At 41.2% G+C, this 17,382-nt stretch overlaps 2 protein-coding genes across 2 annotated transcripts; both read right to left on the bottom strand.

The window, feature by feature from the left end:
• Window positions 1-298: 298 nt before the first annotated feature.
• On the bottom strand, window positions 299-4,943 carry rrm2b (ribonucleotide reductase M2 b). The gene is made up of 9 exons (XM_080836565.1): window positions 4,820-4,943; window positions 4,146-4,313; window positions 3,878-3,994; window positions 3,092-3,225; window positions 2,712-2,806; window positions 1,918-2,051; window positions 1,712-1,816; window positions 1,469-1,582; window positions 299-1,101 (listed from the first exon to the last, which is right to left on the bottom strand). The coding sequence occupies exons 1-9, from the start codon at window positions 4,868-4,870 to the stop codon at window positions 949-951; spliced, it is 1,071 nt and encodes a 356-aa protein (XP_080692691.1). The 5' UTR covers window positions 4,871-4,943; the 3' UTR covers window positions 299-948.
• A 381-nt stretch (window positions 4,944-5,324) lies between these two features.
• Window positions 5,325-16,876, bottom strand: azin1b (antizyme inhibitor 1b). Its single transcript, XM_080837473.1, has 12 exons — window positions 16,721-16,876; window positions 14,701-14,838; window positions 13,984-14,153; window positions 13,495-13,668; window positions 13,153-13,325; window positions 12,767-12,895; window positions 11,669-11,750; window positions 10,044-10,118; window positions 9,750-9,915; window positions 9,364-9,479; window positions 6,714-6,931; window positions 5,325-6,559 (listed from the first exon to the last, which is right to left on the bottom strand). Exons 3-12 carry the CDS (start codon window positions 14,083-14,085, stop codon window positions 6,484-6,486), a joined length of 1,311 nt encoding a protein of 436 aa, XP_080693599.1. The 5' UTR covers window positions 14,086-14,153; window positions 14,701-14,838; window positions 16,721-16,876; the 3' UTR covers window positions 5,325-6,483.
• Window positions 16,877-17,382: the final 506 nt, after the last annotated feature.

Genomic DNA, 17,382 nt, shown 5'->3' with positions numbered 1-17,382 from the left:
TTGGATAACCTTCAGAAGATCATAACCAATCAAATGTAAAATCTTTAGTGGGATTCATAAGCACCTTAGCGCAGGACAGTCAAGATATAAACACACTTTTTAATATGGTAGTGTGAATGACAAGACAAGACAGATCTGTTGTTTGATTTTACTCTGTATCAAAACCTCCTTACTGCTGCGTTTGGTCTAAAACTGGTGAGGTAACTACCTAAAGGCATGCGAAAGCCTGCAAACACCAACAGCAGAACAGCGGGTGCAGATAAAAGCTTGCTAGTAAGCTTACTAGTGCCTTTTTGCGATACGGTAAGAAATGGTGCTGTGAAAGCTTTTCTTCCATTTCTGCAGGGTGGCCCGACCCTGACATCTGAACTACATAACGGATCATCTGAGCAGCTAAAGGAAACGACCAGTCTCTCTTCCACATGTCAATGTACCATCACAATGTATTTGAAGATGATACTAAAAACTAGTTGCCTAAAAAGTGGTGAAATTAGCGGTTGTTTGACATGTTTAGGATGACACACCTGTAAACTGGTACAGTTGACACACATTTTAGATAGGGAGAATTGAACCGTCAGCCAGGATTTTAGGCATGCCTGCAATTTGTCAAGCACATTGTAAACCTACATTTGGAGAACATGATGGCTGATATGTATGAATATAGTGTTTACTGTAACAGGAGAGAATAAACCTCTTATTCTCTAATTAGAAAATAAGTACTACAATGAAAAATTGACGAAGTGGTAAGAACTGTAAGGTTTAATATAAAACACGCATAAATAAACCCAATTTCACCCCTCACACACACACGCAGTATAGTTTATTTATGGCAAACATTCCTTGACCTCCTGGTTTTTGATGACCTTTTCGTTTTTTTGACCTTTAAATAATGACACATGCCATCATAAACACAGAAAATAATAACAGAATAAATAAGCATCTGTACCATTAAAAATCAGCATCTAGGGTGAACTCACAGTCCATTGCATTTGACATCACACCAAATCTCTGGTATTCAGCAACCCGCTTCTCAAAGAAGTTGGTTTTCCCCTCCAACGAGATTGATTCCATGAAGTCAAAAGGATTTTCTGCCCGATATACCTTGAGTACAGAGAACATACATTAACCAAATGCCATAACCCATTTGATGATTTTTTTGTCTTTATTGTGCTTCCAATATGTATGCGAACTTAGGTGAGCCCTCAAGATGTCCTAAATGCAATATTTCAAACATTAACATTATAACTTTATAAATTTACATTGTGTTAAAGACAGTCCAGGCCAAAAGTGCTTTTCACTTGCGCTCCTCTGAAATTGACATGTGCGTCACTCATGTTTGCAGAATCATACTACTAACCATCAATTCAATCTGAGATGAACTATGCAAACCTGACGTTATAAATAATACGCATGACAATGCAAACATGCTAAGAAGTCATATAAATATAACAAAAAAAATTGTACTCACTTTGCAAATTCCCAGGTCTACAAGCAGTCGGTCAGCCACAAACTCAATGTACTGCTTCATCAGATTACCGTTCATTCCGATGAGATCCACAGGCAAAGCCTCTGTCAAGAACTCCTACATATGTGAAGCATATTTCAGTTTTTGAACCATTTACTTTTAGGTTTACTTTTCATTTACTTCTACTGCTTTCTTGAGCATTGCCAAAACAGACGCACACGCACACGCACACGCACACGCACACACCTGTTCTATGCTGACAGCTTTGGTAATGATGTCTCTGACTCTGTCCTCTGAAGGTTTCTTCACCAGATGGCTGAAAAGGAGGCAGGCAAAATTGCAGTGCAAGCCCTGGGAAATAACAGGTCCTTGGAAATTAGTGACAGGTTCCCTGTTATCAATAACAAGTTCTTTACAAATACAAAGTTTTCTCCAACATGTATCCTCCTTACTTCATCTCTACTGATGAGCTCATTGGAATAGGAGAGTCCAGGCATCAGACCTCTCTTCTTCAGCCAGTAGATGGCAGCAAAGGACCCGGAGAAAAAGATGCCCTCCACTGCTGCAAATGCCACAAGTCTCTCCCCTGCCAAAAGAAAGAAGGGCTCTACATGATTCAATTCAATTCAATTCAATTCAATTGTATTTGTATAGCGCCATAACAATACAATTGCCTCTAGGCGCTTAACAGAGCCCAGAGCCTAGACGCCCTTAGTGCATGCACAATGGCAACAGGGGCAAGAAAAAACTCCCTGTTAGGCAGGAAGAAACCTTAAGCAGAACCACGGCACATAAGGGGGGACCCATCTGCTTGAGGTCGGCCGGGTGGAGATAGGAAGGTGGGAAGGGGGAGGGTTGTGTGGCAGAAGGGGAAAGGAAGCAACAGGGGTTGTACACAGCCAGCATTTGATGATGATGACCCCTGTGAAAGGTTACCGTCATCTCCCAGAACTATGGACAAAAGCTGGACACAGACAATGTCTCTTGGGGTTGATATGTTGTGAAAATGTTTTTTAGTTTTTTAATTAAAGTTTTACAGTTATGCCCCCTACTAGGTCAGCTTTTATTATATAATAGGTCAACCCGATAGTAACTGATTTGTACTTCTTGGTAAATCCAGATGGCACACACAAAGAAAGAAAATGTGAAACTTCTAGGGTTTCAATTTAAATCATGAATAAGGATGATGTTCATGGATTGCATTACAGCAGACCTGATAGTATTTCTTGTGACTTTTACTACACACCGAAGGTTGACCTAATATCTGAAATCCACTGTAGAGCCCAATCTGCTTTCTTTCTCACACAAGGCATGGTCTGGACAGCGTTGAATAAGTGGTCCCTGCAACGAAAGAAGCGCATTAAGATTCTGAAATTCTGGCAGATATGAGAGATCATGCCAAAAAAATGTCAAGCTTTTCCTCTGTGGTTTTCAACACTAACTGAAACTACTAACACCTGACACCTGTTAAAAAGACCCTTTATGAGAATGAGATGCAGAATTTTTCAGTAAGATTTAGTTGTCTGGTATGTCCCAACACTAAGGCTGAAAGTATGTTTACAAGTACATTATAATGATGTCATTTTTGTTTTAAGAGCTCAGATTAAGTGTTTAGTGTCCTCTTACCTCTCCTTCAGATCCTGGATGTATGTGTTGATGAGCATGCTATACATCTCTGAGTGCACATTCTCAATGAGGATCTGGAAACCGTAGAAAGAGCGGGCCTCAGGGATCTGCACCTCTTGACTGAACCTCTGTACCTGTCAGACAGATGAAGAAGACATGCTTATTGCCCTTGTCCAGCTTTCTATTACTAATGTATGCAAGAATTATCTAAGAATTTATTATAAGTATCTAAGGACACACTCTAGTTTGTAGGACAGAGGAGAGTGAGGAAGTGATGTGTTTCTCAATGCACAGTGTAATACATTGGAGTCACCCATAGTAGGACTACAGAAGTGAGAGAAAGGACAGTCATATGCCACTTCAGAGAAGTCATTGGGGCAGTGGCTCAGGAGGTAGAGGAATCCTTCTGAAATGGGTAGGTTGCTATTTTGGTCCTGCCTCCTCCTGGCCTTGAGTCAAAATGACCTTGAGCACGACACTGAACCCCCAACTGCTCCTGAAGTGCAGGTTAGCACCCTGGTGTGTGAATGGATAGATGTGTGAGGCATTAACCTGTAAAGCTCTTTGAGTGCTCTATAAATGCAGTCAATTTACCATTCATTAAAGGCAGGAGAGCTAAAGTTGGCCATCACTGTTAAACCACAGGAAATGGTTATACAGCACTATTGGTGAGCTTTTAAGTTGTATACTATGCCAATCTCATTAGACAGTGAACGAAACCTGTCAGCAAACACAAAGGGACGTCCAACAGTAATGAAACAAGAGAAATTCAGAAAAAAGGCTCACAAGGTTCTCATTGACGATGCCATCGCTTGCAGCAAAGAAAGCCAACACATGAGATATGAAGTGCTTCTCATCTGGCTTCAGTTTATCCCAATGTGACAGATCCTTGGATAAATCTACCTGCAAACACATGACATAACATATCATCACACCAGCAAGACATGCAATATATCAAATTATGAAGGAATGACATCATTTTTAAAAACACCACTTTTTTAGCTCACTCATACAGTGGGCTGTGCTGTGGGTGACAGACTGACTGAACTCTTACTTCCTCCACTGTCCAGAATGATGCCTGTGCCTGCTTGTACATCTTCCAGATGTCAGGGTACTGGATAGGGAAAATGACAAACCGTCTTGGATTTTCTTTCAAAAGTGGTTCATCTTCGGTGTCTGTATTCTGAGGCATTTTATTCATATCCTGGACTGAGTGGCCGTTCTGATAACAACACAAACAAACAGGACATTATTTCCATTTAGTGAGCCAGTAACTCAACAAGATACGAGCCGCAGCCACTTGGTGACGTTTCTGTATACGACCAAAACAAGGGTCAATAAGGTCTGACAAGGTAATCTCCAAGACCAATGTCAATAGTAATCAATACTAGTCAGGTATTAAACTGAGGGAATGCACGATTCATTGGCACATTGCACCCCTCGCTGTTATAGCGTCGTATTATGCAAAGTCGTCTCTTTTTCGACCATCTGTCGTTAGTAGTAGGCCTACTGTATTTATTCAGGGTTACTTTCTAACCTGTCATAAAGCAAATTGCTCCCAGCTTCCTGAACAACATCAAAAGGAACCATGGAGGTTATTATCTATTATCTATCCGGTAACATTGGTTTCTTTGTCAAGTTGGGGTTACACAAGCCAACTCACTGGGCGTTAACCGAAATGTGGAGTCGCACCGAGCCTCCAGTCCCGTGGAAAATATCAAACGTTACCTTATATTGTTGAATATCCGTCTGGTCGCTCATAATATTCGTGTATTCCATGGTGCGCTTGCACCACCTAGGCTAGCTAAAGCTTCTTCTTTGCGACGCTACTCTCACTGCGGTTAGCCATGATTACACAAACACATCCAACGAGGAGCGCCCTCCTTCGGCAAGAGTTAGCGGTGCGCATTCGGGAGAACAGCATGATTGGCCTTTGGGACCGGTTTAACGACTCATACAGAAATCATTCAGTCTTAGAACTTTTTTCTTACAATATCATGATCTTCATGAGATTTTTCAAATGTTCTAATCAGTTTTAGAAATTAAATCACTGCTTTGAATGTCAATCCTACCGTTCCTTTAAAGTGAAACCTAGTCATGGTATGACATCTTAAAGTCTTACGTCTTAGCATATCAGTCTAGATCTCGAACATTACTGTACATTAAGTTATATAAATATAAAAATAAAAAAAAGACACAGGAAGTTGTTCAGTCTTGGAGATGTATTAAATTAATCACTTTCATTACATTAACAAGCACAATTTTACAGTCAAAAACAGGCTATGGTCCATTAGTGCTCAAATTAATTTACATTACCTTTTCAACCAATGGGTGCGCTTTAAAAAAAATGGAGTGGAAGGAGTTATGTTGACTAGGCATTGAACTGCACAGGACTAACAGAGATGCAAACCTAATAGTGATAAAGGCTTGAAACTGTTAAACCTGTTGTTGATTGGTGGAAGTACCTTAAATCTGTGGTTAGACAAATAAATTAGTGTTTTCAGCCAATATTTCTCCAAACAATTACAATCTTAAGCCTCCACACAATGGACTTGTGGAACAGCCTGATGTTTACATTGTACCAGTAGGAACATCTTCAACTAGTGAGTACCACTGATCTCAAAAAGAAACTTTCTTTTTGAGATCAGTGGTGAGTACACACTCATGTAGTAAGAGCCTTTATGAGGTCACCATGGCAATCACAGCACACTAAACCAAGGAGTGCTACCTTGGGAAATACTGTTGAATGAGACACTGCAGGTAGACAACACATTTGAGAATGAATTTGGCAGTTTAAGCCTTGATCTGCACCCTTCCCCTCTCCATTATTCTACAAACCCAGGGAAAAGTGATCTTCCGACAATAGACAAGGTCATAAAATCATGGTTCATGGTCTCTCCTGACACACATGGCCACAGCACATACTTGTTAATTCATGATTCTAATTCTTTCGAAATCACATTAGATTCTTAATACAGATAAAACTGCCTTGTGTTGAACAGACAACTGATTTACAAGACTGCCAACAGGTAATCAATATATATATAATAAAATTAAATTAATCAAACATTTATGTAAACTGTATTTGATTAGGAAAAAAGCCCAAGAGTGAGCAATCCATCTCCAAAGTCGTCCATTTTGTTGCATATGTAGTCAAAGAATGTTGGGGCTTCCAGTATTCCTTCCTTTTTTGCAGGGGCAAAAAAAGTCAGAACATCGTTTGAACATTGAGAATTGAGGTATGCACACCAAATAATTTCTGTTCCCAGTGACACCACTTTGATTTAGGTCCACCCACAGTTGGAATGTTGAAAGACCAATCTTTTGGCCACTCATGGGTAGGAGGACATTACAAATGTCACGTTTAAATTCGGGTGGCTTTGCCTGGGCAGTTACATGTCATATTGGACCAATGAGAAATTCTTCATGGTGGATTCGATGGGGATGCCGGCCTCCTGCATGTCGTACCTGCCACAAATGTATAAAAAAGATTTTCATTAACAAAAGCACTGCACAGCCACAAAACAAAAAAATGATATATATATATATATATATATATATATATATATATATAAAAACGAGATCACAGCTTGTTGCCTGGTCCATCCAAACACACACATACCAGTCTGCTGTAGCGATTGTGTAGTATACATTGGGCTTGTCAGGGTTGCTGAGTGTCGTGGGTTCCCCATAGCTGAGGGAGGCCATGTTGCTGAAGATGAGCCAATCCCCCACCTGCAGCTCAGGCAGCAGGCAGCACTCCACCACCTGGTCCAGCATGTCACACGTCGGCCCCCACAGGCTGCTGGAGAACAGCAGCTCCTCAGATGCCATGGATGTCTACACAATGACAGAAGAATTTGAGTCAGGACCCAGAGTAGCAGCGGACATAATGTACATATAGACTACATGCATCATGCACAACATGCATGGTCAAAAACATGGCAATGCCACAGAAAACAAATGTTGCAAGTTGTGATTTCTGTAATATGTTGGCTTTTAAGACTCCCCATTTGTATTGTTTGATTATTTCAATCCTGTCCGGACATGTTTGATAAGCCTACTCTGTACGTGCTTAGGAATACAGGTTACAGTTTTAGCAATATCAATATCTTTGGAAATAACATAGCAGGCTAAGATAGAACTAACATCAATTGTCCCACATGATATAGCATTAGCAAAAGCGGTTGTTATAAATTATGAAGAGCTCTTTTGACTAACCACGCAACTCTAGGGTTAGGGTATATATGGCAACATATACAGGAAACACAAGACTGCACAAACAGACAACAACTCAATAAGCCGTCACCTCAGATGTCCCAAGGCAAGCTCAACACCTGCAATGACTATGCACAAGCTGACTGACTGACTCACTAAGAGTGGTACTTGAACTTGTGAAGAGCAACTAAAATACTTCTATAGTCCACCTCCAATTTAGTGTACAACTGACACCCTAACATACATCCAGAAGTTCAAAGGTGTATCTACAGCATATATTCACATGCTACTGGAACCAAGCTTCATGCAGCACCATAGTCATGTGTCTACAGTGCCTTTTATTAATGGCACCCTAAGTAAATATGAGCAAAACAGGCAAAGAATACATTTATTTGCTGTTTATCCTCTTGGTCTTTCACTCAAAATATTCACAAAAATCTTACCTTTTCATTGAAGTAAAATTGTTGAAAAAAAAGAATGTTGACATTAAATAAATCTAACTGAAGTATATTTCCAGTCATGTTTTACTATCATGGCAATGATTAAGAGTGACAGGAGATGTTAAGAATCAGCCTGGAAGAGGACGTGTGTGTACATTGACCCCACGCACCGTGAGGAGGATGATTTGACTGGCAAAAGAATCTCCAAGGATCACAGCTGGAGAATTGCAGAGGTAAGTTGAGTCTTGGGGTCAGAAAGTCTCCAAAACTACCATCAGACGCCACCTACATCACCACAAGTTGTTTGGGAGGGTTGCCAGAAAAAAGCCTCTGCTGTCAATCAACAACAAACTAAAACGCCTACAGTTTGACAAATATTACTTGGACTTTCAATGGGACCAGGTTATATGGTCAGATAAGACCAGAGTAGAGCTCTTTGGCAACAAACATCAAAGGTGGGTTTGGCGACAGAAAGATAGCCAAACAAAAGCACACCTCTAAATCTACACAAAAATGGTTCACCGTATAAAGGTCGTCATGGCCATCATAGTCCCCGACCTAAACCCCATAGAAAATCTGTGGGATGAACTGAAGAGGAGAGTGCACAAGCGTCAACCTCAAAATCCGAAGGATCTGGAGAGATACTATATGGAGGTATTGCGTCAGATCCTGTTCCATGTGTTCACCAACCTCATCACACATTATAGGAGAAGACTCAAAACTTATCTTGGCAAAGGGAGGCTGCATAAAATATTAAATAAAGGGATGCCAATAATTGTGGCACACATATTTTTGAGAATAATATTTGTTTCATGATAAGAATTGTAATGTTTCTTCAATTAAGAGTTCGATTTTTGTGAAACTTTTGAATGAAAGATCATGAGGATAAAAAATTGAAAAAGCTTTTTTTTCTCATCTCGGTTTTCCTTATTTTTACTGAAGGGTGCCAATAATTCTAGAGGGCACTAAACATGTGCTACTGTAACTAAGCTTCATGCAGTACCATAGTCATGTGCTTCTGTTACTAGGCTACATGCAGCACCATAGTCATATACTACTGTCACTAAGCTTCATGCTGCACCAGTCATATACTTCTGTAACTAAGCTTCATGCAGTACCATAGTCATGTGCTTCTGTTACTAAGCTACATGCAGCACCATAGTCATATACTACTGTAACTAAGCTTCAAGCTGCACCAGTCATATACTTCTGTAACTAAGCTTCATGCAGTACCATAGTCATGTGCTACTGTTACTAAGCTTCATGCAGCACCATAGTCCTATACTACTGTAACTAAGCTTAATGCAGCACCATAGTCCTATACTACTGTAACTAAGCTTAATGCAGCACCAAAGTCATATACTACTGTAACTAAGCTACATGCAGCACCATAGTCATGTGCTACTGTTACTAAGCTTCATGCTGCACTAGTCATGTGTCTTCATCAGCAGATGCAGATAAATGAAGACGTTTTCTGAACCCTTCAATTGGTCTCAGATATGGATAAAGATTAACTACAGAACGAATTATCCATTCACTCTGAGGCAACATAACGGCTACGGCTGCCTTCAGTGCTTTTCCACATCTTGGCGTTTTCCACTGAGCGGACCTCACCTTGTGCACTGAGGGAAGCGGGACAGTGCCTCCCAGCAACTTGCCCACGAATGATCCATAAACGCCGTCGCTCATGTAGTACAGGAATTCCGGCTCATCATTGGGGGTCAACTTGTCTGTGGAAAAAGGATCAGAACAATATGTTATTATGCAGAACATGAAAGGGAATTGCAATGGCAACAAAAGGGTTGTGAAAATCTCCACCCCTGGGGTTGGCAGTCTTACAGGTAGAGGACCTTTGGTAACCTGGTAACCTTAGGCTTTTGAGACAACCAAGAACACATCTGACAACTGTCCACTTACATTTCTCTTCCAGTAGTAATCTCAGCCATAAAATCTACTGCCTTAAAATGCAATATTTTTACCAGACGGTTGGCTGCACTCACCCTGGAGCTGGTCTTGGCGGTCTCTTGCCACCACTTCTTTGCCAATGACATTGACAGCCAGGGTGAACGTGGAGGACACATAGAAGCTTCCAGGTTCTGCGATGACACTCACTCCAGACATGAGGGGGAAATAAGCCTCAAGCAAGGGTTTCATAGCAGCATGGACCTGGATGGAGACAAAGGAAGTAGGAGGAAGAGCTGTGAATGAACTGCAAAGACCTGTGGGGACTTTTCCATGGCGCAGCCATGTGCTTAATATTGTGTCTTGGATGATGTGGTGGAAGTGTTAATTACCTGTGTCAGCTGGGTTTCAGACCCACTGAACCCACCACCTACATCTAGAATACTCATGTTGAAGCCAAGCTCCTCCTGCAAGACAACACAATAAAGAGTAAGGCTGTGTTCACACAGAACATTTACTCAAATGAAATGACGCTTCATAATGTAAAAACAAATCCTGTTCTGAAATGTAGTTGATTTCATCACCGTGACAACTAATGCTAATCTCAAGTTCACATTAGGTAATAGGCTAGTTTTATTAGCCACCTCAATAAACACAAACACTAAACAGAAACTCACGACCCATCCAGGGCCCTGTTCGGCGTAGAACTGAAGCTAAGATAATCAGTCTAGCTCGGTAGTTGAGATAATCTAGCTCGCTAAATGAGAACAGGCTACACCGGTCTGGCGACGGGTGCTAAGATATTTAATCGCCAAGTTAAGTTGTCCCAGGCTAAACTCGTCAGCTAAATTGTGCGTGCACGTCCTGCTTCAAAAGGCAGGAAAGGTCGATCACCAAAACCATGATTATTTTTACGGTACATTAGTCTAAACTCAAAGAAAAAGACTCATTTTTTTCTCCACTAAGGCAGGATATGACCATAAACGCGTTATGAAGAATTCAAGACCATAATCATGTCAAAATCCAACACTGCCGCCGCTACGACAGCAATATTAGAAACTGTCTATAGGCTGTCTAAGACGTGATATTTTTTCCTTGGTCGAATATGTGAATTTGGTGCAGCGGTTAGAGCTCATGGTTTGCATGCAACAGATCACCGGTTCAACCCCCTCGCCTCCACCTTACTAATTGTAGTTTTACATTTAATCGCTTTGAATAAAACCGTCTGCTAAATGACTAAATGTAAATGTATTAATAAGAAATTCAATAAATTGAAGCAATGAAAATATATTGTGTGTATTTCTCTCTTCTTATCATGCATCCACCTACTTCATACTACACCATCCTTTCTACAAAAATGATATGCTATGGTGTAGTAGAGAGTAACTTGAAACTTTCGCCGATATCTCCGCAAGGGAGATGGGTTATGTGCTCAAATGTCCTGGGATCAAAGACGTTATGCATCCACTCGCAAAAAAGCGCAAAACATTCAATGTTCGTCTGTGTTGTTTGCAATGAATGACTCGAGAAGGTCTTGTAAATTAATTATTCCTTGTCGGCTGAATCGGTACCGCTCATACAAGAACTGTGGGATCCCTCCTTTTGCCGGGGGGTGTGGCAAACTTAATCCAGGTACTCTTATTTTAGCCTGCCCTGGAGCAGGTTAGTGCTAAGAGATATGTTACTATGGTAATTTATCAGAAGTTGCTTCGCCGAACCCGATAAAGGGGCGTTCTCTTTTTTCAGCCTGGAATCTAGCTTGCTAAACCGCTTACCGAGCGTCGCTAAACAGTACCCAGTTCTACTCAACAAATGAATATGGGTGATACATTTTAATGGCCATGTCATATAGTTCTCCACATTTTCTAGTGGCTATTACAGGAAACAACAAGTCATACTTCTTTGCTTGTGATTGGTCAGAGGTCAAAAAAAGGGTTACAACGCTACAACTCTAACACATTGGCACAAGATGCTCAATGAAGACTCACTATAGGTTCCTTTCTATGTGTACACTCACCCCCATGTCAAACACACAGCGGGCATCCGATAGGGCATGGGTGTATGCCTCGGGGTCCTTGCAAGAGGCTGGTACCTGAAATCTGCAAGGAAAAAAAGGAAGAAAGAGACACTTTGATTATTATTTGGTTACAGTTATTACTACAGCTCAAAAGAGGACACGTTATGGGAGTCTAAATCTCTAAATTCTGTGGGAATAAGAGTTCACTGATCATCAATCATACTCTGTCAACCCAGGGTAGTTTGGTTTCTACCGAAAGAGTGCTAATTTAACGAGGCAGCCACAGGTATTATGCAACACCCTAAGGGCTCAGATACACATACGCGTCTTTTTTCAGGCGCAGACGCTACAGTAACGCCTTGGCAAAGTGCGGAGGCCAAAACAGACTTTTCACAGCTAATAATAATCACTCCGCGATGAAAGCGCATTGATGAAAACCGTTCATTCAAAATTCTGACGTTGAAAATGGAACTATTTTTCGTATTAAAATGTTAATTTGTTGACTGTAGAATTGTTTTATAAAAGCAATACTCGTGGGAGTGGGGTAGGTAAGGGATAATCCCACTCCCACTCGTGCTATATCGCTTAATCATACGACATCTTCCAGCATCAAAACAGGAAATAAGTGATAAAGTAGTTAAGCCCGCCTGTTGCTTGATCTGATTGGCTGCCTGGGCCGAGTGTGACATTGATGAGCGGTGCGCTTCCCTGCCTTGCGCTGGAAAGTTGAGAATAGTTCAACTTTTAAGCGCACCTAAAAAACGCTTCAAAGACGCAACGCGTGGTGGAGAAGGGGCGCACGCTTTAAACGCGCCGTACCATAGGAATCAATGCATTTGCTCGCGTCCCGTTTTTACAAAAACGCGTATGTGTATCTGAGCCCTAACATGACTGGCATACAAGTACAGCTGACCTTCTCAAATGCATACTAGACTTATAAATCAGCAAAGCGCAAAATCTATAAGCCCTCTGTGTCTTTCTTGTCAAAATACATATATAGCATTTTGGAGTGACTAAGGGCACTTAACTGTAATCGGCACAAGCCACTGAAGAGCAAAATGAGGACATTACTAAACCAGATAACTAGATTTGACTTACGTGACTCCTACCACCTGCACGCCCAGCTCTTTGGCCATCTCTAGCAGGTGTCTGCAGCTCTTCAAAGAGCAGCCGAAGGACATGCTGGCCTCTTCAGCATGGGGCTCCGTGGAGACCTGCAGTAGCAGCCTGAATACAGAACACAAGCCCTGTTATCCAACTGCAACAACCAGTTCAACCACAAATCATTTTTACATTCCATCTGGCAGACACGCTTTTTTTTTTTTTTGCAGTGAGCAGACATAACTAAATCACAGATGTACTGAAGATATTGTTCTTGCTTTCCAAATATGTTTTCAATGAAGCACTGAAAGTGAATAGGTTTTAAACAAGACAAAAGCACTGTTCTAGTTGTAAACACTCTGGCAGGAACTGGTCAGACGTACTTGGCATTGGGGTGAGCGCGGGTTATCTTGCACAATTCAGTCTCGTTGTCACACACTAGGTAACTGATTCCGTTCTTGGCGGCGTATTTGAGGTGAGCAAGTTGTTTGCACGCGCCGGAGAGGATGATGTTCTCAGGGGCGACATCACTGTTTAGCACTTGTGTGGCCTCAGCCTGAGGGGAGAGCAAAAGCACACATCTCAGTAACACAAGCGCAAGCCCTTTCACTTCATACAGGGCCAACTAAAAGCTACAGGCTGACAATGAACCTAAACGCTTCACCCCTTGGCAATGTGTCCAGTCCATTCTGGGTGGGGCAGCTAATTGAATGTGTGAAGCTCACCTTGTTTGCACAGACAAAGCCGACACCAAGTGCAGCCAGGACCTCGATGATAGCAGGGCTACTGTTGCATCTGACCGGGTAGAAGGGCCGGACTTGGGGCATACTGTTCCGCCAGAGCACGTGCTGCCGCATCAGGGCCCCAAGGTCGGCCACAACAAATGCATTCTTTTCAACCTGCAGGCCACACCAGCATCACACGAGGAGGACAGTTAGTTTTTGCCTGTGCTCTTCAGACCAGCGATTTTCATACGAAGCTGATTCAAATGAACTGAAAGTACGTTTAAGCACTGCATGTGACTTTGGCACTGGATGTTCTGCCAGGTCAGTGAAAGCAGTGAACTCAACTGACTAAAAAAACCCAATCTAGAGGAATGTTCCATGTACCCAGTAAGACAGCATGATAAACTAAAATCAGATACTGTACTGTGCTGAGGTCTAAAGGATTAGTTCTACATAATGCTTCTGCATGTGTACGTGTTGGCCACTCACCAAAGCTTGTTCATAAATGTGGTTATCGATGACATCCTCAAGGGTTGTTCTTCCCTCCAGTAGTTCAACGGTGTAGTTTGGTTCATCTGTAAAATCTTTCATCTCAACCGTATTCCGCAAATCCAACAATCATAAAGGGAGTTTACCGAGCCTGCTGGGTATGCAACAAACTGCGCCAGAAAAGGGGAAAAACAATGTTACAACTGAGATCTCACAAATCTAGCCTTACATGACATAAGATTACATGTTGTTTGATTAAAAAGGTAATCCATCATATATTATTAGAGAACAACTCAATTTCTCATTTCACAGCACGCTTTCAAACAGATGCATCTAAGACTGAGACCTGGCGTCTCAAGGCAAAGCTGACCAAGACAGAGCTGCATAGAAAATGCCTGGAGTTACGGACTTGGACTGGAGATCACATGCCCACTATGATGACAACCCTCACCTCTCTAAGGCCCCTATCAAAACATGGGCTTTGGGGGCACCGCTTGGAGGCGGGCCTGTTTATTTTGCCCCAATCAGAATTAATCCCAATGGTAGCAGCTCACAAAAGAGTGATTGATGGAATTAGCTTGCATTATGCTCTTGTACACCCGGGGCAGCCTGTCACTTTATGTGGTGCACTTTAAGCAAGTACACCACAGTGATCTATAGGCTTCATTGACTCTTTTTCAATGTATGGAAATGAAAGGATTAGAGAAGGCCACATACATGGACAAGTTGGGAGATGGCCCTCTCCCGCTATCAGCTAGGATCCCAAGGTGGCTCGGCGTTGAAGTCGAACTGCTCGCGGTAGAGGACCTCCCCTAGGCCTTCTGGGTAGCGCCTATACACAGAGTGTATGGAGCCCTGTTGAAAGGAAAACACAATTTCAGCACTTTGGCCAAGCAATGTGTAAACCAAGGAGCTATTTGCAGCCCCTCTATCCACACTGGAGTCATTAAAACGATCATCTGGGACAGAGAGAAGAAGAAGGCTGTGCATACAAAGTGTCCTGGTCATGTTTGAAATACTGTGATGACCAGTGGTTGTAATGTGGAACACTGCTTCACTAAAGACAGTTGGTCTCAGACACTTTGGTACAGTGAACGCATTTCTCGAACAATTCTTAAAAACAGCACTACACAATGGATTATCTGCAAAAGCCGGTAACTCCCTCAAATTAAATAATTACGTCAATGTTTAAAAGTAAATAATTATGTCAAGTCAGTGCATAAGACAGTCAAAACACGTAGTCATGAAAGTGTAATCCTTATTTCCACATTTACATTTGAATGAATGTGTTCTCACTCACAGTAATTTAGCAACATACCAGATTATAGCATGTCTCCAACTGTTTGAAAGTTATTTTCTAGTAAGTCAAACTCTATTCATGTCACTGACAAAAACTCCACGTCATTGGTGAAGAATGCAGGATGCAGAAAATGACTTGGACTGGACAGTGGCAACAAATACAACTTGTCGAGAAAGAGTGGGACAGACACCTCCTGGCTTTTTTGCCTCTGAACAAACTGAATCCATTCTCATCATTTACATGTAAACAATCAAGGTTTGAATGATATGTAGCTTAGCAAACATTCCAAAAATACCATTTCACTGAAAACCGATGAAGCATGGTTGACATGTAAATAGGTTTAAGCAGATATAATTTTGACTTACACAATGAATAGATACCTAGATGTTTTGATTGGTAAGACTAAACCAACCGACCAGTGTACATAGTCTTTTGAATGATTGCGCAAAAGCATTTGTTTTGAGATTCTTAATTCTGAGAAAAACTGTGAATGGCTCGTTACTACATTATACACACCGTGTGCCCATTATGAACCAAGGCATCTGTTCAAAATGTACTGCGCCACAAATCAATAAGTTCAGTAACTTTGTGTACAGCGGTTTAAAGATTAATAGTCAGAGAGTCCTGATCATTCAGTGTCAGAAGCTGAGTCACACATTTAGAACTATGTTACTTTTAACTTTAAAACAATAAGAGACAATTCAATACAACCCAAGGACATTCACGTGCTACAAACATTCACATACTGGCCTAATAAATCAAGACCGCTAGAGAATCCAGATGTTTTCAAAATTAATTTCTTTATCAACACTAACGCCATGTCACAATTTTGACAAATAGGTTAACACATGCTCATTAGAGCATTTCGGCGGTAGAACAAATACCCTCATGGTGCATTTACAACTCCAGATAGTTAATGTCAGATCGCCATTGCAAATGAGTTACAATGAATGGACGACTGTTATGATCATTCCGAATAGGCGATGTTTCTTCAGAATACCAAAATCAATAAGAACCCAAGATTAGCCGCAACCTGCATTTTCAAGTCGTTTCCCATTAACTCAACGCAAGTAACCAGGATTTGCCACACTGAATCGACGAGAAATCCGATTCGGAGGCCCATTCATAGGCTAAGCTACTCCTGCTAACAGCTTGCTCGCTAAATCATCAAGACTGTTTATAACAAAAGATATAAGTTAAATAATAATGGTCAAACTATTCAAACAACGTAACGGTATCATTTTGATTCATAATTTCAATATTATGCAATAAATGATATACAAACAAATCGTAGCCTGTCGTAGCACCTCCAACGCTTGCCATCACAACCTTAAGCTAACTCATGTAATTCTGTCCGCCATGTTGTAAGAACCTTCCCTCCAGCAACCTCCACTTACATGGACGAAACTCAAGATGAGATCCTTGAACGGTACTTACGTGAGATAACGGCCACAATGTTCTGGAAAATCGTCTTCTCTTTTTCGGCGGAATTTTTAAAGAGTAGTGGGACCACAGCTATATGAAAGAAAATGGGCCATTAGTGCCATAAGGCTTGATGCCAACAACGTAGGAAATGTACGGACAAGCTGTCAGTAGCGGCGTCGAAAGAAGAATGAGCTAGACCACGAGTAAAGGAGGCGTAACCTTCCAGTAAAGCCGTTCAACAGGATGCACCCAGGTTTACCAAATATGTATTTCCGTCGTGCTATGTTTACCATCTGCTGTGTTTGATGAACTGTTTAAACAATAATGATTGTGAAAATATGATGTAGGCTATTTATAAATAATATATATTCCAATTTTTGTGATTCAGTTGTCAGGAAGATCTGGCGAACAAAAAGTCTGTTTCATTTTTGTTAATTTTCAGGTTTAGTTCAGGCCTAGGCTATAGTCTTTCAAAATATCAAGAATTAAACATCACTCAACTCACTAAACTGTGGTAGGCTAGCATAATTATGTTTCAAGTGCTACTGACAGAGAAACATACCGTTTCTCATATTTTAGTTATACAAATGAAAATATGTTAAATTCATTGTGCTATTTGTTTGGGATTTCCCACAGTGGCTGAACCTCTCACTGTCACATGATGCAAGTAATTA

Source organism: Sprattus sprattus (assembly GCF_963457725.1).
Source record: "Sprattus sprattus genome assembly, chromosome: 4".
Lineage (NCBI taxonomy): Eukaryota > Metazoa > Chordata > Actinopteri > Clupeiformes > Clupeidae > Sprattus > Sprattus sprattus.
This window is presented reverse-complemented; position numbering and strand designations above follow the sequence as displayed.